Genomic DNA, 24,185 nt, shown 5'->3' with positions numbered 1-24,185 from the left:
TCATAGAAACGTGAACCACGCTAGTGGGGGGTTACCAATAATTTGAAAAAATATTACTTTTAAAAAAGTGTTAGTACAAGGACCACATTTAATTTCCAAAAAAATGTCGAAATTATCAACAAATTGGGCTATGGACATTTAGACAATTTTTAAACAATTTGTTGATTTCCTTGGGAAGTACATCAATAATCAAAAAATCAACATTCATTTTTTTAACAAAAACCGCATTAAAAAGCGCATTGCATGACCAAACAAATGTCCTTGACAAAAATGGTCAAAATTTTGACATTGTTCAGGCCATGTTAAGCAAAATAATAACAAATTTGGGTTATGGAAAAAATGAAAAAATTTAACAAAAAAAATCACTCAAACCCCGATGGATTGACACCAACTGTTGTCCAACCAACGGGGTTTGACACCCCTTTACACGGAGTTAACACACACTACCAAAAGTTTATTTTGATAGTGTGCGTGAGCGCCGTGTACAAAGTGACAGTTCGTCACTTTTTAGTTTGGCTTCGACCTACCAACGGGGTTCAAACTGAAAAAGTGACCAACCACCGGGGGTTGAGTGCATCACATGAATAACGCGATGAATGATTTTCCATGTGTCATAACTTGAGTTGTTTCTGTCTCACTCTTCGGCATTCTCTCATAAGATTAGATAACGAGCAATTTTTAACAAAGCTTTTTTTAGGTTTTTTTCATTACTGATGATGGTCATAATTTTCTGATAACAAAATCAGATATTTTAACAGGACTTGTTACTGACACGACATCCGTTTTGTTATCCCCACCTGTTCAGGAAGGCACGAAATCTTGGCCGCTAAGACATGCTTGAACCCTAGTTCAATCAGTATGCCGTGTTTGTTAATTATAAGAAATTTTTAAAACATACGCATAAATGAAATATCAGTTTCATTCAGAGTAAAATGTTCGTGGTAAAAATGCTACCAACAGTTATAAGATTAAAAAAAAAAAACAGGAGTCAAATGACTACCCGTTTGAAAAATAAGGAAAATCGGAATGTGATATTGAAATAAATCTTACATCGATCAATTAACTGCTTCTCTAAACTCGAACTGGTTTATTCAACTGTTTCTAATCTCTATTTATCACATTGCTTAACATAGTTTTCGTAATTCTAATGACTACTTATCCTGCGTGTAACATAATATTATTTATAATTTGAAAACCTATCCTTTCTAGCTTTGCTTGCACATTCATCAACAATAAAAAAGTGTGTGTGTGTTTTTTGCAAATACGTATTTTTCTGTATAAAATCATAAAATGACCCAATTCGTTTTTCACAAAACTTAAACACAATAAACATAAAAGAAAACCGTTTCTACGGGCCAGTTACAAATCAAAGGTACTGTAGCGGTAGCGACACTGTTTCGTAAACTCCCACACCAACTGCTTACCCGTCTTTTGAAAACACAATATTGCTTTATTCGGTTTGTCTTTTTAAAACTTCTGTTGAACGGTTTATGGTAACTCCACGTCTTCGATTAACAAAAAAACTATTCGTTTCTGTGTGCAAATATCCTACTTGTACCAGGTGCAATCCCTTGCGCCGTCGCCACTCTTGCTTGTTTGTAACCAAAGATTAATAGGTAAAAACTCCTCAACTCTCCGTTTTGTTAAAAAAAATCCGAAACTCACCAAGTTGAAAATATTTTAAAACAAATATATCCCTAAACGTTGCGTGACGTCACGTCACGCTTCAGCTGACCTTTTTGATCATCTTGACCAGCTCGGTGTAGAGGATGCAGTTGCGGCTGCGCGGTTTGCAAATCTCCCGATGGTCCAGGTGGACGCCACAAACCTCACCGATTCCCGGGTCTTCAAATTAAAAAGACGACCGATTAATTTGTGAAGAATTATGACAGCGATCGTTAGCTTACCAGCTGAATCGATTCCAACGATGCGCAAATACAGTACGGACATCAACGTCAACGCCGTCTCCACGAAGCTGAACACGTCGATCTTGAGGTGGCCACCACGGTACAGTGCCACGAAGCGGCGGTGCAGCTCCAGGATGCTGGCACAATCTGCAGAAGAGAAGATCGCGATCAGTATCATAATCTCCAATGGTCAAAAAAATAATTACTCACTCTTCTGAATCTCGGTCAGCTCTACGGACTGGCGCAACAGGGGCAGATTAAAGTCCGCCAGCGGAGAGCCCCTGTGCGGGACCGAGTAGAACAGGGTGCCACGAGACGAGCGCCACAGCGGTTCCGCCGCCGGTCGGCCGCTCTCCCAAGCGTCCACGATGATCTGCTTGATAAAGATCCCTCCCTTGGAGTGACCAACCCACACGATCGGATGACCCTTGCCGACGCCCTTCGCGATCAACATGTCGGCCATTTCGCGGGCGCGATCAACCAGGTTGGAGCTGTTGAAAAAAGCGTGATCGTGCGGTTAGTTTCGGGTGAAGATCACTTCAACCATAGAGAACACTTACCGATTCCGCTTGGTGATCCAAACCGGTCGCCACAGGTACGGATCGGTGGTGTAGTTGATCGAGATGACCCGCACGCCGGGACAGTCCAGCGGAAGCCAGTCTCCGGGCCAGCAAGGTGACCACGAGTCATCCTTCCGTATCTTGGGCTTCCGTTTGCCGTGGTGGCGCTTCTCCGTGAAACCCTGGGCAGCAATTCGGCTGGTTCCTTCGTCCTCGATCCTCAGACGGAACGTCGGAAAGCTGTACTCCATATCGTCCGAGAAGTGTACCCCGTCCGGTTCTCCGCACTCGTACGTGTACCGCCGTTTGGCGATCTTGTACGAGGTGGTCTGCTGCATCTCCTCGGGCGTGTCCATGTCATCGTACTCATCCTCACTGTCACTGTAATCAAACGAACGTTGCTGCTCGACCTTCAACTTCTTGGACTCGTGCGGCGGGGCAAACAGATTCGCTCGTGAGTGCCGCTGACGCTTCGGCGGCCGTATCGGAGGCTTCGGAGGTCGCTCAAAGTGTTCCAGCTTGCCTTCGCTGTTCCACAGACCCTGCTTCCACGTGTTCACCAACGACCCGTGTAGTCCATGGATCAACACCACGTCCGCCCGGATCGGTACACCTGGGGGAGGTTCCGCCAACACTACCAACTCGACACACTTCTCCGGAAGTCCCTCCAATCCCGGCTTGCTCTTGCTACCCCGTCTCGCGGCTAGTGACTGCTTTCCGACCTCGATCGCATTCCGCCCTCCGTTGGTCCCGGAGTCCTTGCGCAGCTTGATGACTCTCAACAGCGGGTCGATCCGGTGGGCCACTACAAGCAGAATCAAAAGCCACGTTAGATACGACTCATCCCGGATCAGCTCTAACAGGGGGAAGGTTCGCGCCGGAAGCGGTTCTGGGGCGTCCGTCCGAATCATTCCAAGTCTCAACCACGACTAAGAAGTCCTCCCGCAAGCGAGCCCAGAAATAAAATGCTGTTACGTGTGGGCTGACAAGCCTGTTGAAAAACGTAACGAACAGTTCGTGCTAATTGGATTTCTGAACTCAGCTGATGACGACTTCTGGAGAGAGTCGTCGGAGTCGTGGCGTGCCATCGCGTGCCTATTTTTACCCACTTAACTATTGATTTTGCAAATCAACGCCGCAAAACATTTTGTCGATGAGACACTTTCTATCGGAAATTTAGCAAAAGTTTATTTAAGATTTCTAAGTATTTATCTATGTAAATAAATGTTTTCTTTTTTACATATAATTTTTAATAGGCTATAATTCTTCAATGAAAAAAAACATGCTAGAATTTTCATAACAATTTAATAATGACAAAAACAAAAACTTTTTAAATAAAAATAATTTCAAATTTAACTGCAAAAAATGCAGTCAATAACGTTTTTTTTTTAATCAAATGAGAAACCATAAAGCAAAAAAAAAAACAGATTTAAATAATTTCGCAACTAGGTTGAAAATTAATCCTTGCGTTATTTTTCCCATCATTATTCTTCTCATACAAGTCTCCATACAATTCCGGGGGCCGACGGTCATGTTTGAAATAATGTATCTTGAGAAGGAATTTTCTGATCGATTTGGTGTCTTCGGCAAAGTTTAAGGTTGATTGGGATTTTTCGGATAAATGGTTCACGGTAAAAAAATCCGATTGTCTTTTTAATATAAAATTGATTTCGAAAAGTACTTTTTATAATTTTCGTTTTTTTTTATGTTTTAGGGAACTTGAAAAGAAATCTTATGAGGCTGCGTGATGGTGCAAAATCTGGTTTAGGAGAAAAGATTTTTAGGAAAATATCGAAAACATGGACAAAACTAAATTTGTTTCAAAGCAAAGTCGAATTCGCAATCAAAATATATGTTATAATATTGTTTGATGAATTTTGTTCAAGTTATACATACTTTTAGGTATAAATTTTCTATTTCTAGTTTTTTGCTTTTTAAAAATAGTTTTCGACTGAAAATTTCCAACAATTTTAAAAATGGAATCTACACTTTGAAATCAGGAAAATTATCTGTCTGTAAACCATTTTAAAAGTAAAGCTTAATTTTAAAATGATTTTAAAAAAACTCAAAATTTTATTTTATTTAGCATTGAAAACGGACCAATAGTTTCCTAGACATCGTCAGTTGAATATTACTGGCTAGCTTGAGAACACAAAGAAAAATTATTTTTCATGGATTCGAATTCTTTGTTAGACTGTACCTCAGAAACTAATTACCCAATTTTCAAAAATCCAGGGAGAAATTTATAGGAAATTTACTCAAGTAAAAAACATCAGTGTGCTTTTGCTCTGAAGATGTATTTTGTCTGCTGTGTGCTATCTTATGACAACGACCATTTTGGTCGAAAATGAGTTAATGATGACGATTTGTTATACATAACAAACACTACAAGATGAGCGTTTGTTTAGCGATAGTATACGAACCGATTGCTTCAAAAAGTTGGACTACATCATTCATAGTTTTGAAATTAATTACCATCAAACTTTAAAAATCGATTTTCTCGAAAAGAACCAAATGGTCGTTGTCACAAGATAGCACACAACATACGATTTTTTAAGACACTTATGAAAAAAAATCGAAATTTTTAAAAATACGTATTTTGCGAATTTAACTTTCATTGATAAAAAGTTATGAAAAATCTGTTTTTTTTTTCATTGTACCTTTTTCCGGAAAGTCCTAATCATAACCTGCAACTTTGCTGAAGACACCAAATCGATCAGTAAGTTTCTTCTCAATATATGGAATTTCAAACATTTACGTACCCATTTTGTATGACTAGCCCCCAAAATTGCATGGAGCCTTGTATGGAAATACTTATGATACAAAATGAATTCTATTACTTTGGAAACAATAACTTGGGATTAATACTCGCAAAAAGTACTTTACTCTATAATTTTTCAAAAAAATCTTAAATGATTCGAACTTCTTTAGCCAGAGTATATTCTTATAAATATTCGGATTGCTGAGAATATAATGACTATTTTTTGATTTCCATAAAATCAAATCATAACCAAGCTCAAATTAGAAAAGTCAGAGTTAGAAAACACCAATCGAGTGACTTAATGATTCTGTATAATACGCGATCAAATAAAACACAGAGAGTTTATCAACAACGAATAACATTTATTGTCACTAATTTACAACGCACGGGGCACAGCATCGATCTGTCCCCGTGGAGAGATGTTCTCTTTGCAACGGTTAACACTATCTAAATCAGCTGTAGCAGATCAGCTGATTCTGTTCCTCTGACGATACGGTGCGAAACAGAGGAGAAACCCTCGGAAACGCAAAGTATTGTCTCGGGCTTCAATACAGCAGACGATCATACTGCTGTTCATCGTGATCTCCACTTTCTTCCTAAATCGTCAAGATGTGCAACACTATGGGCAAGGGTCAAGTGCATAAATGGTCAAATATACAAAACAGTTAACATAGGCGTTAACATACTCCCCGCCGAATTCATAATGAATTCAAATCACATGAAATGCACTTATTGTTGATCTTCGTACGACGTACATAACATGGTTCTTCTTTTCCGGTGCAGAATCGTCCCGTCTTGACTCGGCAGGAACAATGTGTTCGGAGATGTGTTGGATGTTGTTTTCGTAGGTTCAGTGACGTCATGGATGGTAGTACAGGTGTCGATCGGCTTGTTGACTGCGGGAAGCCCTCCCGCCATGACACGTGCGCCGACGTGCCACGTGAATGTGGATCTTGGCCGGGATCTCCCCACCGTGCTGGCCGGTACAGGTGGTGGTGATGATGGTTAGCCACTCCGAGGTGAATAGCCTTCAGCGGTCCGGGGTCGTCGAGATGAGCTGTGAAAAGAGCAACCTGTACATGTTGCGAATAAAGGAACAAAAGGGTACTTAACTTTGGTCAAGTCCCAGCCGCGGGGTTCGAGGAACCCACACGGCGAGGCCTTGTTCCTCTTTACAGGTGCTCCAGGAACTGCTCGATTCCCTCGAGCTTGGGCCAGGAGTCCCTCAACTGGCGTGTTTCCTCCGGAAAATGGCGGCTGCGCTGGACTTGTGACTCCATTTTGATCGCAGAGAAAGGGGATGTGGCCGATTCCGTGATGCAATCGTCTCTCGGACGAGGTCGGTTGAATCGGTGCGTGCGGTTGACCGGAAGGCTGCCGAATTCCACTTTTCCGCCGTATTCTTCCAGCATGTCCACCGAATCGGCCTTCGGCGGTCCAAAAGAACGACTTGTAGGAGGAAGTGGAAGATCAATCCGCTGGTTCTCTCGATGAAAATGGCGGTTCCAGGCACAGTTGACTTGGAAATTGACGATGGCGCATGGACTGGTTGTCCCACTGTCATTCGTGGAACGAACGGGACCATCCGGGGCCAGGAACTTATCTGCGTGGCACTCGCTCACCCGTCTTGAACTGCTTCTTCGTCTGCTTGTTGTTGGTTGGCGGGAAACGCACCCTCAGCTGCCCGAATCCTTGGCGCGGATTGCAGCCAAGTGCGTTGGCACGTCGTCGGCGGTGTCGAAAACTGCTGCGTTCCCTCGTTGGCAAAATGGAGCGATCTCCATTGCAGTTCCACAGTCCAGGTAGCGATGGCGCTCGCGAATTGTTCTCGCGCAAAACGTTTTGTGGACTGTAATTCACTCTGGCACTGATTCGTTGCTATCCGGTTCGATCGGATCAAAAATGTATAATACGCGATCAAATAAAACACAGAGAGTTTATCAACAACGAATAACATTTATTGTCACTAATTTACAACGCACGGGGCACAGCATCGATCTGTCCCCGTGGAGAGATGTTCTCTTTGCAACGGTTAACACTATCTAAATCAGCTGTAGCAGATCAGCTGATTCTGTTCCTCTGACGATACGGTGCGAAACAGAGGAGAAACCCTCGGAAACGCAAAGTATTGTCTCGGGCTTCAATACAGCAGACGATCATACTGCTGTTCATCGTGATCTCCACTTTCTTCCTAAATCGTCAAGATGTGCAACACTATGGGCAAGGGTCAAGTGCATAAATGGTCAAATATACAAAACAGTTAACATAGGCGTTAACAGATTCATTGAAATGATAATAATGATAACGTGCTCATTTCACCACAAGCGAAATCGAGTCATCAACCAACCTTGGACTTTAAAATATTGATTCACCCTGCTGCATCTAGATACATTTGGATTTCTGAACAATTGCAATGACATTGTCAAGTTCATGGTCATGGATGGGGGAAACCCCTCCCGTTGTTGCATGCATGCAACACTCCCCAAACATGAAGAAAAAAATAAAATTCCCAATGAAAATGGTGCATCGCCAATAATTGAACAAACATAATTTGAATTAAGATCGGAACAAAAGCTCACAACACATCTAAGCACCCTCCAACAAAACGTGTGCCCTCTGTGACGTGCATTCGAGAATAGGCACTAAATTAACCTATCAATCAGATTTTGTTGATTGCATGGAACTAACCCATACCAACAAGTATATCGGGCAACCGCTGCAATTACTATTGGTGCACTTGAACCCCGCTCAATACAACTGTCTTGGTTGGCGTAAAGAGCCGGAAATTGTTTCTATATTTACCCTAGAAACCCAGTTGGCTGTTTTGCTGGCTCAGCCGAAGCCCTACCCCAACACCAAAATAAAAGTGAAAAACAAAAACAACACGGTCATTCCCACTGTTTCACCGTCGTAATCCGAGCCGAAATCATCACCTGTTGTCAGCTGAGTTGTACCTTCACATTTGACTTGCGGTGAACGGATTTTTACACCCTAGTCGATTTTCCCAACGGACTTTTCCAGAAGCTACAAATCGCTTTCGCACCATCCAACCCCCCCTGCGTGAGGAGCCTACTACGATTGGTCAGCACAGCTGCAGCAATGCCACAACGCCGGGCAGAGAGCAGTAATAATTGTAAAACGCAAAGCCTTAGCAATCGATTTCACCTTGAACCGAGGACAGGCTCATCGAAACGGTGTTGGCGGCGAACGCAAACAGTGTCGTCAGTAGGCCGCGACTTTCGCGCACTTTGCGAAACAGCTGCAGCATTCGGAAGCCCCGCAGCCCGTTCCAGCCGCGGACCAGCCCGTGGGAGAGGGGGAGGAGCAGCCGGATGAGGACACCGAGCGCCACCCGGACGCGGTTGTTCGGGGATCTGTGGGAGGAGAGTGGAGAAGAGATACAGTGAGTATGATGGATATTTAAACTCTGTTATGACCGGTTGTCCTTCGCATTAACTGGTTTTTATGAAGTGTTGGATTTAAGTTAAGGGCTTAAGATGGAGCCCATGAGATTACCAGATTTCCATGACACACTTTAGGTAAAACATCGCAGACGTAACCAAACATTATTTCAGAAGTGATGCACTTTTTTGAAAATTTTAAATGTTATAAACAGATGTTGATAAACGTATAAATTAAATACAACACAAAAAATAATCAAAAATGATTGAATAATATCTTTCAAAACAGCGTCTTAACCAGCATAAAATTTCCATAATTATTTTTATTAGAGTCATAACAACAGAACTATAACTGAACCCGAGCAGACGGAAATAACTTGGGAATATTTTTTTTTGTTTGATATTTGAAAATACTAGGCCAATAACATTTTATGTTATTTATAACAAGATTTGTTATTCGTCGTTATGAAGTTTTTGTTATTGGATTGTTATTGTAATAACAGACTTATAACAAAAAATAAAAAAAGCTGGAAAATTTTGAAAATAGGCCACAATTTCAACACCTAAATGAAAAAAACTGTTTTAAAATGCATAATACACCTGTCCAGTTGTTTTGCAATCATTAGTTTTTTTAAATATCTAAGTATTGACGAACAATTTTTATTTCAATAAAGAAAAAAGTTTTGACGGTGCTGAACATAGGAATTTTATAAAAAAATTCTAAATATTTTTAAGCTACACAGAAAAAAATAATGTAAATTTGGGAGCGGTAATTTTGGAAGGTTGAATATTACCTCTTTTATGATGTAATTTTACCTCAATTAAAGGCTGAAAAAGTGACATTACACCAGAAAAGTGGTAAAATTACACATTTCCAGAGGTAAAATTACACATTTTTTCTGACATAAAAGATGTACCCCTTCCCAGATGTAATATTAGCATGATTATTTTTTCTGTGTAGTCCAAACATGCTTAATATAATTATGAATGCAGAAAAATGCATGTCAAATTGTTTTCAGTTCATTACACTCCTATTTCTATTGAAATTTTTAAGTTTTTTGAAAAAAAGATTTGCCCCCTGATTTTTCGGACTAATTTTGAAGGAAGGGGCGACATAAACTTTTTTAAGTATTTGCAACGGCCTTATGCTATCATCAAAAATTACAAAATAACAACGAATGCTTAAAAATATATTTTTACAAAAAAAAACTTTTTTTCAAATATATGAAAGTTATTTTTACTGAAAAATTATAAATACGCGTTATGCCTGGTACGAACACTCAATGCGTGTTCTAGCGTGTTGCTCGTACTGACTCAGAGCAAGGGTGAGATGTAGGCGTAAGGGCAGTGCGTTTTTATCGAGAACCTGGTGCATAAGATCGTTCAAGGCCCGTTCTTACACTGAAAAAATCATTATGCAATCAATTCTAAATACTTTATATTCAATTTTACAAGTTTTTTCTATGAAAATTTCAATTTTAGTCACTAATTTATTTTAACCTGATTTTTTTAGGAAATTTCGAAGGGGGGCAAAAATTTAAAATGAAATTTCCAATGGCTTTAGTGAAATTATTAAAAAGTGCGCCGTTTTCTAGTTAAGGAAACTTTTGGTAACATTTTTGTAAAATGACTTTTTCAAAATGGGAAAACATGGATACGATTCTTAGAAATAAAAAAAAGGCTACTTCTTTAGCAATACAAAAATACATAGCTGTAATTTTTAAACGGCGCACTAAAGTAATTTTTGATTGAACATTTGATTTTACATCAAATAATAATGTCAAACAAATTTTGAACGAAAGCTCTATTAAAGGATACAGATTCATGAAATTTCACTACATTTTTTATTGAGAGCTGCTAGATTTGTATGAAAAAGATGTGAACAAACAGATGATACAAAATGACTTCTTTGAGCATACGAAAAGACTCTAACTGTCTTCTATTCAGAGTTACGACAATTTCCGTAAAAAAGTCTGAGCAAAAAATGTTCGCGTTTAGTGGACCCTTAAGTTAAGGTACACGCAAGTCAAAGAGGGGTCGGGGCAACTTTTTCCGATTTTGTGAGAGTAGGCGGAGAAATACCCATATCCTCTCAATCTTAGATCAATGTATTATTTGTTTAGCTTTTTACAAATTTGAGCATTAATCATAAATTACACTCAAAGACCACAGCATTGACAGAAAATTAGTTCTAAATGGGTAATTCTCTACCAACTCACACGAAATCGGGAAACGTTGCCCCGAACCTTCTTCAATTTGCGTGAAACTTGGTCCTATGGGGTAACATTTGTCCCTGATCACGAATCCGAGGTCTGTTTTATACAGTGGACTCCCTCTTTGTCAATACGTCGGTACGACCCCTTTCATTTTTGAACATGCGAAAAAAGAGGTGTTTTTCAATAATTTGTAGCCTGAAACTGTGATGAGATAGAATTTTGGTGTCAAAGGGACTACTATGTTAAATTAGACGCCTGATTTAATGGCGTACTCAGTATTTTTAATCGAAAAAAAACATTAAAAAAGTTTTTTTAAACTCAGCTCTCCTAATTTCGTGTTTTTTTTCTAACTTTGCAGGGTTATTTTTTAGAGTGTAATAATGTTCTACAAAGTTGAAGAGCAGACAATTACAAAAATTTCGATTTATAAACATAAGGGATTTATTTGTAAAAATCATCACGAGTTATCGCGATTTTACGAAAAAAAAGTTTTGAAAAAGTTACTTTTTGCCTTTCCTTTTTATTCGTCCTCCGTGTCTTTCGCGGGTGACGATGAACGGCCATGATTGACGACGACCAACTTTTTCAAAACTTTTTTATGTAAAATCGTGATAGCTCGTGATGTTTATATGCAAGTCTCTTATATTATACATCAAAATTTTTGTAATTGTCTGCTCTACAACTTTGTAGAACATTGTTACACTCTAAAAAATAACCCTGCAAAGTTAGAAAAAACACGAAACTTTAAAATGAAAAATGTTGTTCTAAATGAAAAAAATACCCTTCTAGGTCAATGTAAATTTGAAAAGTACATTAAATTTCCCATAAAATGACATGTTCATTTTTTTAACAGTTGAGTAACGGAAAATGGGAGAGTTTAAAAAAAATAGTGTTTTTTTCGAAATTTTGAGTACGCCATCAAATCGGGCGTCTAATTTTATATAAAAGTCCCTTTGACACCAAATTTCTATCTCGTCACCGTTTCAGGCGGCAAATTATAGAAAAACACCTCTTTTTTCACATGGTCAAAAATTAAAGGGGTCGTACAGGCCCTCCGTCACGAGATTAAAAAACGGACCTCAGATTCGTGTTCAAGGGCAAAAGTTACCCCTTAGGGCAAAGTTTTACGCAAATTGAAGAGGGGTCGGGGCAACTGCTGTGTGAGTTGGCGGAGAATTACCCAAATACAGAGCCCAGCAATAGTAAATTGAAAAAAATGAGTCACGAATTGTAGAACGCTTCTAAAAACAACATTGAACATCATAAATTAAAACTCAAATTAAAATTGTTGATCTTTAAGAATCACACATTCCAAATAAAATTGTATGATGTACCAAAGCATTTAAAATCACAATAAAATCTCAAATCCCTGCGCAAAGTTCTACCACCCGGTACGTGGTACGTGTTAAGTAACCTAACACTCGTGCCAACAAAAACAAACCAGCAACGGGCGAACAAAAACACAAAAAAAAGATTCTCCACAGTGCATGTAGTTATACTCACTCCACCATAACCGCAAATCCGTCCGGCTTCGCGCTCAGCTTCATCTCGCAGTCGGCGTTCCTCATGACGAGCTGGTTCACCTCGGTGCCGCCACTTCCGCTGGACGTTCCGGCCGCCTCGGCCACGCAGTGACTGAACACCGTCTCGTTCTGCTGCATCACACTGCTGGCCGTGATGGCAAACTGGATGGCGTTCTCGTCGCCGGAACAGAACAACCCGGCCGAGCGGGACCCGGTGGAATTTCGCCGGGTTGCCGGCTCATCCTGGCCACGGGACAACACTTCCATTATTTTATTTTTTCTGGTCACGTTCCTCGCTTGCTTCGATGGGGTTCTTCTTATTTGAATTTATTTTTTCTTTCTTTTGATGGTAATTTATACCGGCGTTGCTAAAAAAGGTTTCATTTTACATGTACACCCCACGAACACACAAATTGGCACTTGATTTTTTTTTGTCGCACGTATAAACCGGTTTAAACTTTTTTTAAATTTGACCGGGTTCTGGGAACCCTATTCACAAATGGCGGCAAAAACACTGCAATCAACGGTAATCGTATTCATCAACATTAGCGTCGTCAGCTCCGCGGATCTGGTGCAGCTTCTTGTTTTAGGATGCTTTGGCTTGAGGTGCAGTTACTGTTGTTGGCAGGGCAAATTCAGCTTAATTGAACTTGATTGATCTGTAATGGGAGAAAATTTGCAGAAAGAGTTGTTGTTAGTTAGTGTAAATTACTCAATTTGTTTTATAAAATCTCAAGTGACAATTACATCCATTTGGAACTGTGAAAACGTATTGTCAATCTAGTACACATTGAGCAGGTGTTCAAGCCGCCTACTTGCTCGTATAAATTCCTTAATCAACTTCCCGCAATCAATCGATGTTCATTCATTTAACCGCCCTTTGAGAGCTGCTTACTCTATGACCAATCATTCCGCATTCCCCTGGAGTGTGTGTTTGTGAACGGAACACATGAGTCACGTGCCACCGTCACGTTGCGTTTCATTAGATTGCATAAAACAATAAACAAAACTGCCCCGTGCAATTAATAATGGTCGCAGTAGGCCTCGTTTCGTTTCCCTCGCTGCCAATTGATGCCAATTTATGAATGCACAAGATTCGCGCAAATGCCTCGTGGTTGAAGGGAGAGGGAAAAGAAATCTCGCTTTGCTCGCAGACAAACACACCCCAGAAATCAATCTTATCAGCTTTGACATGCTGTGTATGTGAAAAAAGCGCGAAACATTGAGTAAAAGTACAATGCCGGGAAGATAATCTTTTGAGCTTTTGACCTGTTGACGGAATGGATCAGTGGAGCTCGCAGATAAGTAGGCTATGTTGCGTGCGGAATTTTCAGCAGTTAGACCATGCGGCCAACCTTATCTTCAGAGGCCTACTTTGATACACCTAACTTAGCCAAAAACCATTACATAAAAGGTAATTTCTAATCCCAACTGATCGGATTCCCACCATTTTCAAAATGAGTAATCATCAAGCATGCAAAACTAAGGGTCATCGTTCTTTGCTTGGCATCCTTTCCGTTTCTTCTCGCAGTCGAGAATGTCAAGAAGTCGCGCAGCTGTTTATACATTATAAACCCACAAAATACGCGGACACACATTCACAGCGTGGCAGTTTCTGTCGTGAAAATGGGTTGGTTGGACTGGTCTCCTTGCGCTATTTTCAAACACAGAACCGTGCGCTAATGAAGAGTGATAATCTGCCGGGGCGTCGACAAAGAGTTGTAAATTTTTGCGCTTATCAGTCATTTTTCGCAAACTGGTGAAAAATGTTTGAAAATATTTAGAAAGTAAAGTTGAAATTTCCAGTGCGATGAAGTTTTTAAAAATGTCAGTTGCGCAAAAAAAAATAAGAAAAAAAAGCTTTTCAATGATGAAAATATTATATTATATTATTATTATATTATTCTTTGGGTTGATGTATATACATTTTAAGCACTTTTTGCATTCAAATGCTAGTGTTTATCATAACTTGCAATTTATTTTTTTAATTTTTATCCCTCCTCGAGTCTGATCAGAGTCGCGGGACATTAACTTCAAAAAATATTTGCAGCAGCCCTGGTTTTCCCTCATGATATATTTTCAAAGATATTCTCCCTTTTTAAATGACTGATATACTTATAGAAAATAATAATTTAAGAATAACCTTGAAAGATATTCAATAATTTTAAAAATAGTTGATAAAATAAAAAATAAATATTTTTAACCAAATTCTTTTTTATTAACTTTAACTTGTTTTAAAATTGATTACAAAAATGCAAAAACTCCCAAAAAACTCAAATTAAATGTTAAGGTTAAGCCGTCAATCCTTTTCAAAGAAAAAAATATCATCACTCTAAAATGCTCCCTTCAATTTTACTAGTTTTTGCACCAAAATGAATCAGCAAAAGCATTGTACCTTTCATGAACTCCTTGAAGGAATTCTTGATCTAAATCAAACTCTCTAAAAAGTTGTAAAATTTTGTGAAGCAATCATTGACTTCCTGGATGATAATAATTGATGAGTGATGATTTTCATAATTTGACAAGAAAGAAGAAAATCGTTACCAAAAAGTATCAACAATTTACTTACTATTCTGAACGAAGCAAAATTGATACCGTCTTATAAAAAATTATGGTAATAATGGAAGTCGTCACCTTAATATAAGTTTCAAAGTACTCATGGGTAATTCTCTACCAACTCACACGAAATCGGGAAAAGTTGCCCCGACCCCTCTTCGATTTGCGTGAAACTTTGTCCTAAGGGGTAACTTTTGTCCCTGATCACGAATCCGAGGTCCGTTTTTTGATATCTCGTGACGGAGGGCGGTACGACCCTTCCATTTTGCACATGCGAAAAAGAGGTGTTTTTCAATAATTTGCAGCCTGAAACGGTGATGAGATAGAAATTTGGTGTCAAAGGGACTTTTATGTAAAATTAGACGCCCGATTTGATGGCGTACTCAGAATTCCGAAAAACGTATTTTCATCGAAAAACACTAAAAAGTTTTAAAATTCACCCATTTTCCGTTACTCGACTGTAAAAAAATTTGGAACATGTCATTTTATGGGAAATTTAATGTACTTTTCGAATCTACATTGTCCCAGAAGGGTCATTTTTTCATTTAGAACAAAATTTTTCATTTTAAAATTTCGTGTTTTTTTAACTTTGCAGGGTTATTTTTTAGAGTGTAACAATGTTCTACAAAGTTGTAGAGCAGACAATAACAAAAATTTTGATATATAGACATAAGGGGTTTGCTTATAAACATCACAAGTTATCGCGATTTTACGAAAAAAAGTTTTGAAAAAGTTACTTTTTGCGTTTCTCTTTGTTTCGTCGTCCGTGTCTGTCGCGGGTGACCATGAACGGCCATGATCGATGACGACCAACTTTTTCAAAACTTTTTTCGTAAAATCGCGATAACTTGTGATGTTTATAAGCAAACCCCTTATGTCTATATATCAAAATTTTGTTATTGTCTGCTCTACAACTTTGTAGAACATTGTTACACTCTAAAAAATAACCCTGCAAAGTTAAAAACACGAAATTTTAAAAATTTTGTTCTAAATGAAAAATGACCCTTCTGGGACAATGTAGATTCGAAAAGTACATTAAATTTCCCATAAAATGACATGTTTTACAGTAGAGTAACGGAAAATGGGAGAAAAACTTTTTAGTGTTTTTTCGATGAAAATACGTTTTTCGGAATTCTGAGTACGCCATCAAATCGGGCGTCTAATTTTACATAAAAGTCCCTTTGACACCAAATTTCTATCTCATCACCGTTTCAGGCTGCAAATTATTGAAAAACACCTCTTTTTTCGCATGTTCAAAAATGGAAGGGGTCGTACCGCCCCTCCGTCACGAGATATCAAAAAACGGACCTCGGATTCGTGATCAGGGACAAAAGTTACCCCTTAGGACAAAGTTTCACGCAAATCGAAGAGGGGTCGGGGCAACTGCTGTGTGAGTTGGCGGAGAATTACCCTCATATTTAAAACATGAAAAAACCAACAACTCTTTTTGAACCCTAAAAAAACCTTCCAAAACCCACTCGTGTTTAACACAAACATTGAATATTACGCCCATTTAAAATGTTAGTCTTGATTTATTTTTTTTTCAATTTTCGTGTATCTTTTTCTTAAAGCGGCTGTATCTCAGCAACCCGAGACCCGAGGTGCAATCTTCAATGTCTCTTAGACAATTTTATAGTAAATTTTCTGAACTTTTCAAAACAAATATTTTTAGAAATGGTCGCTCATGGTCACTATTTTTTAAAAATCGAAAAACTGCAAATATTTTGCTAAAATCAAACTTTCGGTGGCTATATCTTGAAAACGAAGCCCTTTATCAAAAAATTGTAAAGTACTTTTCGATTGCAAATTCAATTTTGCATTAAAAAATAACTTCAAATTTGTTTTTGCATGAAATTTGGATTTTTTTTTTTATTTTTTGACCATGTTTCTCTATAGCTCTTTTTGTCCCCTAAAACATATCAAAAAATCTCGAAAATCAAAAAATACGTATTTTGGGAAATTGAGTTTTAGTGAAAAAAAGTTGATAAAAAAATCTGCAATTTTTTTTCAGTGTACCTATTTTTCTCAATTGTCCTCAACAATACCTACAACTTTGCCGAAAACACCAAATTGATCAGAAAATTCCCTCAAAAGTTACAGCTGTTTGAATATTTACATACCATTTTTGTATGGACAGCAGCCAAAATTGTATGGAGACTTGTATGGGTGAACCAATGACACAAAATAGCTTATTTGGTCATAGGGAAAGCTACCACAAAGTTTGAGTCAAATAAAAAAAATACAAAAAATAAATATGGTCGAAAACGGCCGATTTCGTAGAGAGTTGCTCAAACGTAAAATCATAATAAAATACCATAATCAATTTTTTTTGAACCGCAAACTGGATGAAAAATAAAAATTGACGATAATCAAAATCAAGTTGTTTTATTTCAAATTTGAAAAAAGAGAATTTATTTCAACAAAAATCTATTTATTTTGAAGATTGGGTGGCAAACATTACACGCGTTTTCTTGAAATACTTGATTTGGACAATGTTTTCAAAATTTACTTTTTTTGGAGAATGTGAGAATGAGAATCCCACGGCAAAGCCATATCATCCTGTTCATTCTGTAATTTTATGATCGGAGTGCATGACGATTAGCTTAAGACTTACAGTCTGTATAAAAAATAATTGCATAGCTAAAAAAAATAAATAATCTTTTAATATTCTGAAGCCAACTTTTTTCGAAAACATTTTTCAAAACAGAACAAAGTTGTCCTCGAGAACATAAGTAAAGTAGAAATTACTCAAAACAAACTCAAAAAAATACAAGAAGATGAAAATAATGGTCACTACAGGGTAGATTCATTTTCAATCTTATACCAACTTTGTAACAGTAATAAAAGATTTGGTGCATTTTTTTTTTGTTGATTTATTACAGCAAAATAAGAAATCAATTTATAGCTAGACAACACCACTGACTGGCAAAAATGGCGCCCAGATTCACAACAAAGACCACGCTTACTGCGATGACGGTAGGGTTTCCCAATCGTGAACACGAATAAAAGGCCGTCAAGTTTTTTTCTGTTAGTTTCGACAATCCGTTTACTGTAGGTATATAGCCAGTGCTGCATATCCACAATACGAAAAACATTGGCTGTTTGGTTCGAGAACAAGCAAAAACCAAATCCGCAAAACCTCAAGTCGATGAGTTAAGGTAGTTACCAAGGCAAATCGAAGACTTTGACCATCGTTTTGGTGTTGGGTAATTAATTTATTATTTACTCTGGGGGCTAAATTGGGGCCAGTCGCTAGTTCATAGTGTAAGCAAACAACTGTCGTATTTTAGTTTATTTTTGGTGGAACAATATCCCACCTGAATGTATCAAAACACATCAATCATGTTTCTTGGCAAACAATTACCTTTGGTATGTTCAACTTCCACGATGCTCGCGCAGCCTACTTCAAGAGCAAATTACTCTCACAGACAACACCGCTCAATGGTTACTACGGCTTGGTTTGCTGTCACCAAAAAAAAAGTATCACCATTCTCTAAATAAATTTTGAAAAGAAACCGGCCCTCGCTAATCCGAACATAAACAAGCCAACTGCGATTAGTTTGCGTTGAGCATTTTTTTCCTTTCTGTTATGCACGATGGTCAAGCGTGTTTCTAGCTTTTCATTGTTATAATTCGCGCCGCGCTCACATATGTGTGAAGAATTATTTATGTGTATATCTTGTCCACAAACACACACAAACACGAAGAATTATCGCGATCGGCGAAGCGCCCGCGGGTCCGCCAACTACCCGCGCGACTTGGCAGAACGAGAACCAAACCGCCGCCGCGAAAGCTCGACTACGACTGAGCGCCTCAGCGCAACTCGCTCGGCTCGGATCCTTCGGACGAGGCGTAGAGCGAACCAAATCAGGGGGGTCAGTCGGAATTTGAGTTATTCCTCGACGTAGAACCACCCTAGGGATGGTGGACTCACCAATATATTTGCAGTACAGCTGTTCTCTTATCAGGTAGCACACGCACACTGAGTCAGTTGCGGCTGATAACAGTAAGTTTTGTTCAAGTGACGCACGATAAGAGAAACAGCCTCGACTAGGGTAGACAATAAAAAGCTGAGACTAAATTGTCACCAAGCGGTCAGAAAAGTAAGCTAATCCAGCCTAATCTAAGCCGCCTACTCTGATAAATTTATTCAACGTTCGAACGGAAGCTTTTCCAAAGTCAACGCCTGCTTATTATCACGAAACGATGAATGCCACCTGAGAACGCGACGAGCCAACTGGCCAAGCCTTCTGCGCTGCGAACTGCTTAGATGCTAAGAACAGATCGTTAAACGTTCAATCATCTGTCATTTGAAGAGAGAGACAGAAAAAAACGCACCGAACCGGTTATGCAAATTCTAGTTAAATTCAACCTGTCCTGGCTGCGCGAAAGAGGAAATCTTTTGAACTCGTTAATTATAGCTTCAACTCCTCCCTGGGGCGGATAATTACACAATCACTCAAATATCTCCTCAAACAAAAAGCAAATTTTTCCCTCCTTGATAGAGTGACAACTCCAGGAACCGCTAATTGATAGATTGAAAATAGTTAACTTTTGAACTGCATCACCACCAACACAACTGCGTTGAGTGCGGAACATCAACCCGTTGAATGACATTGAAAAGCGTGTGCAACCTGACAAGTGACTACACACAACCAGATAACTGATCTAGCGATCGCACTTCCATACGGGAACCGGTTTCCCGGGTAAACATAAATCCTTGATTAACCCCTTCTATTGTTCGTTGAAGGGGTTTTAAATTAGAAAGTCGCGTTTGAAGAATAGTAGTGTTCATTATTTTTGTAATTAATATTTAGCAAGATATATTTTCCTAATTCAAACAATCAACAACTTTTTGTCATGTTAATACTCAATTATTTCTGATATTTATCATTTTCACAGATCAGCCAAATCATTAACTTTTAGATATTTGTTTATCTTTGACAAACCTGTATTTTTCTTTGTCAAGACTACTGTAACTATTAAGTTGTTCTTTTGAAGTGGTTTATTAGTTTACATACGAAATTAAAACACTTCTCTCAAAAGGTTGGATGTAAAACTGTAAATATGTTTTTTTAATCCAACTTAACATACTCTAAAGGAGCTATTACACTACGGCAAACAAACAAACAAACAAACTCGCTCTTTTTGACAGTTTGAAAGTTTGCCTGGATTTGTTTGTACGAACGTCAGCCTGCATACATTTTGTCAAACGCGAAAAAGTGCGAATTTGTTTGTTTGTTTGCGGTAGTGTAATGGCTCCTTAAAATTACCTAAAGGAAAATAGACCAAAATAAGATGCAAATTTATGAAATAGACAAATTACACAAATAAATAGTTTCATTTTGGAAGGTTAAAAAATTGATAGTTTAACACTACGTCTTTTTTATCTCTGATGAAATTTTTCACAAGTTTCTGATGTAAAATTACATTTTTCTTTGGCACAAAATCTGTCACCATTCCCAGATGTAATGACAACATCTTTTTTTCACTGTGTTGAACATTCAATAGTCTGACTCTTATGGAAAAACATGTTTCTATTTTTACAAATCTCTTTAACTAAATTGAAAATTATGTGAAAGAATCAGAAGCAATCAAAGTTGTTTTGAATCATCATCAATCTTGATTTTATTTTTAGATGAGATAAGCTTTAAATCATTTGAAAAGTGGAAATTTCAATCAAACGTGGGAAACACGTTGATTCAACGAACTAGGTTATCGCCAACTAGGATGTTTACTAACTTAAATAAAGTCAATGGAGTGAAACCGTGAGGAATTCCAGGCCATTACACAGGTCTACAAGTTCCTTTTTATATTTGAAGTATTTATTCGCCATCGACTGAAGCCTTTTTTGTAAAGTTTAAATACAAATTTAATACAATCGGAAAAGTATCGAACCGCACTGACCTTGATAGAAAAGAGTTTTAAGTACTTAAGAAGAAGTTTCAACAAATTTTCAAAAGCGGAAAAAAATATTTTTTTCTAGGATGTTTAACGTAAAAAAATGGTTAATATCTATTAAAAAAATCTAAGATGTGATTTTCTGAAAACAAAAAAAATATCGGAATTTGGTACATTAATTGAACACCATGCGTCTCTTGCAAAATAGACTGAAAACTTATTTAAATGGAGAAGCGTGTTATTTTTGGTTTGATTGATATTACAGAAATACATTTTTTCAGCTTATCATATGTCAGTGTCCTGTTAGCCCTCTACTGCTCATTTTTTTTCTTCGAAAATTTGCATTTTCCCCGTGTTCAGGAGGTCATTTTGAGCAACTTTAGTTTTACGAAAAGTTTTACTTCTCTTGTTGTATGTTTTCTTGTTTTAATTTTCTATTATCTTGTTAAGTTTATATTGTTTTTTTTTTTATTGTAGTATTTGGCCTATTCTACCACCTCTTATTATTTCATTTCACCTATCTATTTTTTCTTGATTTTACAGTCGATTTTTCCAATTTTATATTGTTTCTCACATTTTCTGCAATAGAACGTTACCATTGTCATTTAAATTGTTAAAAATGCGTAGAGGCATAGTCTAGGATACAACAAAAATTACAGCATACTTCTTTTTACTTAAAATAAAGAAAATTTTAGTAAAAAATACAGCCAAACGATCCTGCTTGTTTGGCTTGAAATCGCTGAATAAATTTAAAAAAACTTTACTTTGCAAAAAACTACACATTCATTTCGGAAAACATAGTTTTTGCGTCCTTTACAAAATTTATTTTTGTTGTGAGTTGTGACGTACCTGGGATTTTTTATGGATTTGTTTTCAGCATGTAGTTTATAAGTGTTATGAATCCAGCATGAAAAATTTATCTTATGAAATTAAGCTATCATGAAAATTCAAATAATTTATTTGATATTCTTGCGTTTGTATATCAACATACTAAAAAAATTTGCTTTATTTTAATCAATTGCCAAAACTTCTGAAATGAAAATGAAATGATTTTCATTTCTTGATATTTTTATTTAGTCAATTAAATATTTATTTATAACAAACACAATGACAATAAATTATCTTCCAAGCATATTCCATTTTTAACGTTTGGAGGTACTGTTTCTGCACAGATAAACAAGTAGGTTTGTCTCTTTGCAATTTTCCCTTATCACCTGTCTTGTTGTCTATGTTTAGATAGTGTTATCATGACAGTACATCGTGATTGTAAGTGCGTGTTATCACTTTCAGATAATTAGCTTGAAATCACATAAATGTGTGCGAAGAAAGTTTGCATTAAAAGATGAGATAAGAAAAAAGCCAAATTTATTTTTATCGCTTTACATAACTTATTAACGTTCACTATTTTTTATTTTCAAGTATTGTGTTAGGTGAATAAGTTGGATATTGAAACACAAAAAAATGTGCAATTTCAGCTAATTTGTGTCACCGGAAAATTTCCACCACCTAACACCACTAATAATCGGTTTTGTCACACCACAAAACAAAAAACGCAAGTCATTTTCCACCAAACCCTGGTCGACGATCTATAATTACGCGGAATCGAACTGCTTCTGCTGTCGTTGCTGCTGGTCAATCCTACCTGAGATGCCTCCGGGGCCCCCACAACACATCTGATGGATTCGCTCCGAGTGTCCAAAAAATACTGAAACCGGTTCCACGACACGCACTCTTGAACAAGCACTTTGCCGCATGCCGGCCAGATGTGCGTGGTTTTTTTGGTGTTGTTCAAATTTGCGCCTTCTTTAGACAAAAAAAAAGAGGAATGAAAAATTACGATTTGCCGAAACGCACACGCACGTAAAATTAGCTCTAAGATTGCCTTTACGGCCTGTTCTACACCCAACCAGCGGTCGCATGATTTTGATGCATGGCAGCATGAAAGTATATCAGAATCTGCATGAAAACTGTCCTCATGCATTTTTTGCGATATAGGGGTATGACATTTTTGCCCGTTACCGACAATTATCGACATTACCGACGGCAGATTGATTGTATTGCAGAAAAAAAAACCTTAACAGAACGAGGATTGAACCATCAACTTCTAGGTTGCTGATCCGACACGCTACCACCGCGCCATGGACGCTTGATGAATGGTGAGGGACAGAGCGCGAACATAATGTTCTCTCTAGATTGTTGCTCGGGGACGCGCCAGCATTCTATGTGTTGGTGAGAACTGCAGATCGCTGACGTGTTTACACGCGGGCAAAAATGATCTATGGGCTTGCTGCAAAAAATGTAATAAAATATAACATTTTCTGCAGCAAATTCACTGTTGCAGATTTTGAGATATATTTTTCGTTTGGGTGTAGTGACAGAGTCCCGTACCGTACTGACGCTAGGCGCACTACGCACACGCAGTAGGCGGGTGTACTAGCGACACTCGATAAAGAAAATCTCCGAGCTGTGTTGTGGGTGTCGTGCCGTGTTGTGACCGCAGAGCGGCCTGTCACACACAAAGAACGCTGTAACACCACAATCATAGCAAGCTAAATGAAGATAGAAGGCAAAATAGACTACTCTTGGTCAAGGGGGATGACAGCTAGGGGTGGTCATTTGATCGAAAAAAAAATCAAAAATCATTTTCAATAGAGCTTTTAGATTTGTCATATTAGTTGATTATCAGTACTTTATAGTTATTTTTTACCGTTTGAACATCTTCAATTTAGCTCACAAATACATGCAACATATGATCCAAGAATAGTGCTTTAGTAAAAATAACTTAGCCATCGTTCCTTTTTTCAGAATGCTCAAAAGCAAAACTTTCTTCCATTTCTCACGCTCAATCGTAACCAAGGCTGACTTAAATACAAATTCACCCTCATTTCCAAGCCTACACTCTTACATCACAAAGAACGAGCTATTACCTCACAAAGTTCGGCTAGCCTTCCGATCCGATTAGCGACCACTTTGTACACTTTCACTCCGCAGACTCACGTCCGTCTGCCCCCAAAAAGTGACAATTGGCCGCCCCCAACATTGGCGGCGTCGGCACGGCTTCCTCACGCGTGAAGAACCACGTGCGAGTGTTTTTTGCTTATTTTGGCGCGCCCTCTCTTTGCAATTGCAGCACAACCGATTTACAAATACCACCCAATCTGCACCCCTCACAACAGTCAACGAAACCCGCGAACCGAAGCAGGCGCCGACCGTCGTCCGTCCGTCCGTCCGCACGAGTCGAATCTAACCGATCAACTAATCGCACATCCAAGCAGCCCGCGACGCGACCACAATGCAAAAAGATGATGCTCTCCTAAACTGGCGTCGCGATGTAGCCAACATCTCCGACCTGCGTGGAGC

The 24,185-nt window shown here is 38.3% G+C and overlaps 1 protein-coding gene across 4 annotated transcripts; it reads right to left on the bottom strand.

Annotated features, from left to right (window-relative positions):
- Nucleotides 1-1,059: 1,059 nt before the first annotated feature.
- Nucleotides 1,060-24,086, bottom strand: LOC6034527. Of its 4 annotated transcripts, none has more exons than XM_038253494.1 (7): nt 23,753-24,086; nt 12,349-13,027; nt 8,394-8,602; nt 2,468-3,272; nt 2,118-2,398; nt 1,908-2,054; nt 1,060-1,845 (listed from the first exon to the last, which is right to left on the bottom strand). In XM_038253494.1, the coding sequence occupies exons 2-7, from the start codon at nt 12,633-12,635 to the stop codon at nt 1,727-1,729; spliced, it is 1,848 nt and encodes a 615-aa protein (XP_038109422.1). In that variant the 5' UTR covers nt 12,636-13,027; nt 23,753-24,086; the 3' UTR covers nt 1,060-1,726. The 4 variants fall into 4 exon arrangements, with proteins under 4 accessions (XP_038109422.1, XP_038109423.1, XP_038109424.1 ...); XM_038253495.1 differs by lacking the exon at nt 23,753-24,086 and adding an exon at nt 22,468-22,701; XM_038253496.1 differs by lacking the exon at nt 23,753-24,086 and adding an exon at nt 18,859-19,114.
- Between the last annotated feature and the right edge of the window lie 99 nt (nt 24,087-24,185).

This window comes from Culex quinquefasciatus, chromosome 2 (genome assembly GCF_015732765.1).
Source record: "Culex quinquefasciatus strain JHB chromosome 2, VPISU_Cqui_1.0_pri_paternal, whole genome shotgun sequence".
Classification (NCBI taxonomy): domain Eukaryota; kingdom Metazoa; phylum Arthropoda; class Insecta; order Diptera; family Culicidae; genus Culex; species Culex quinquefasciatus.
Note: the sequence above shows the minus strand (reverse complement) of the source record. Positions and strands in the feature narration are given on the sequence as shown.

Bases quoted from the DNA above. Each gene is read 5' to 3' on its own strand.
- LOC6034527 (XM_038253494.1), bottom strand. From the start codon at position 12,635: ATGGAAGTGTTGTCCCGTGGCCAGGATGAGCCGGCAACCCGGCGAAAT. The intron at 8,603-12,348 runs GTGAGTATAACT...CTCCTCCCACAG, and splicing joins GGATTTGCGGTTATGGTGGA to ATCCCCGAACAACCGCGTCC. The intron at 2,055-2,117 runs GTGAGTAATTAT...TCTCTTCTGCAG, and splicing joins GCTGACCGAGATTCAGAAGA to ATTGTGCCAGCATCCTGGAG.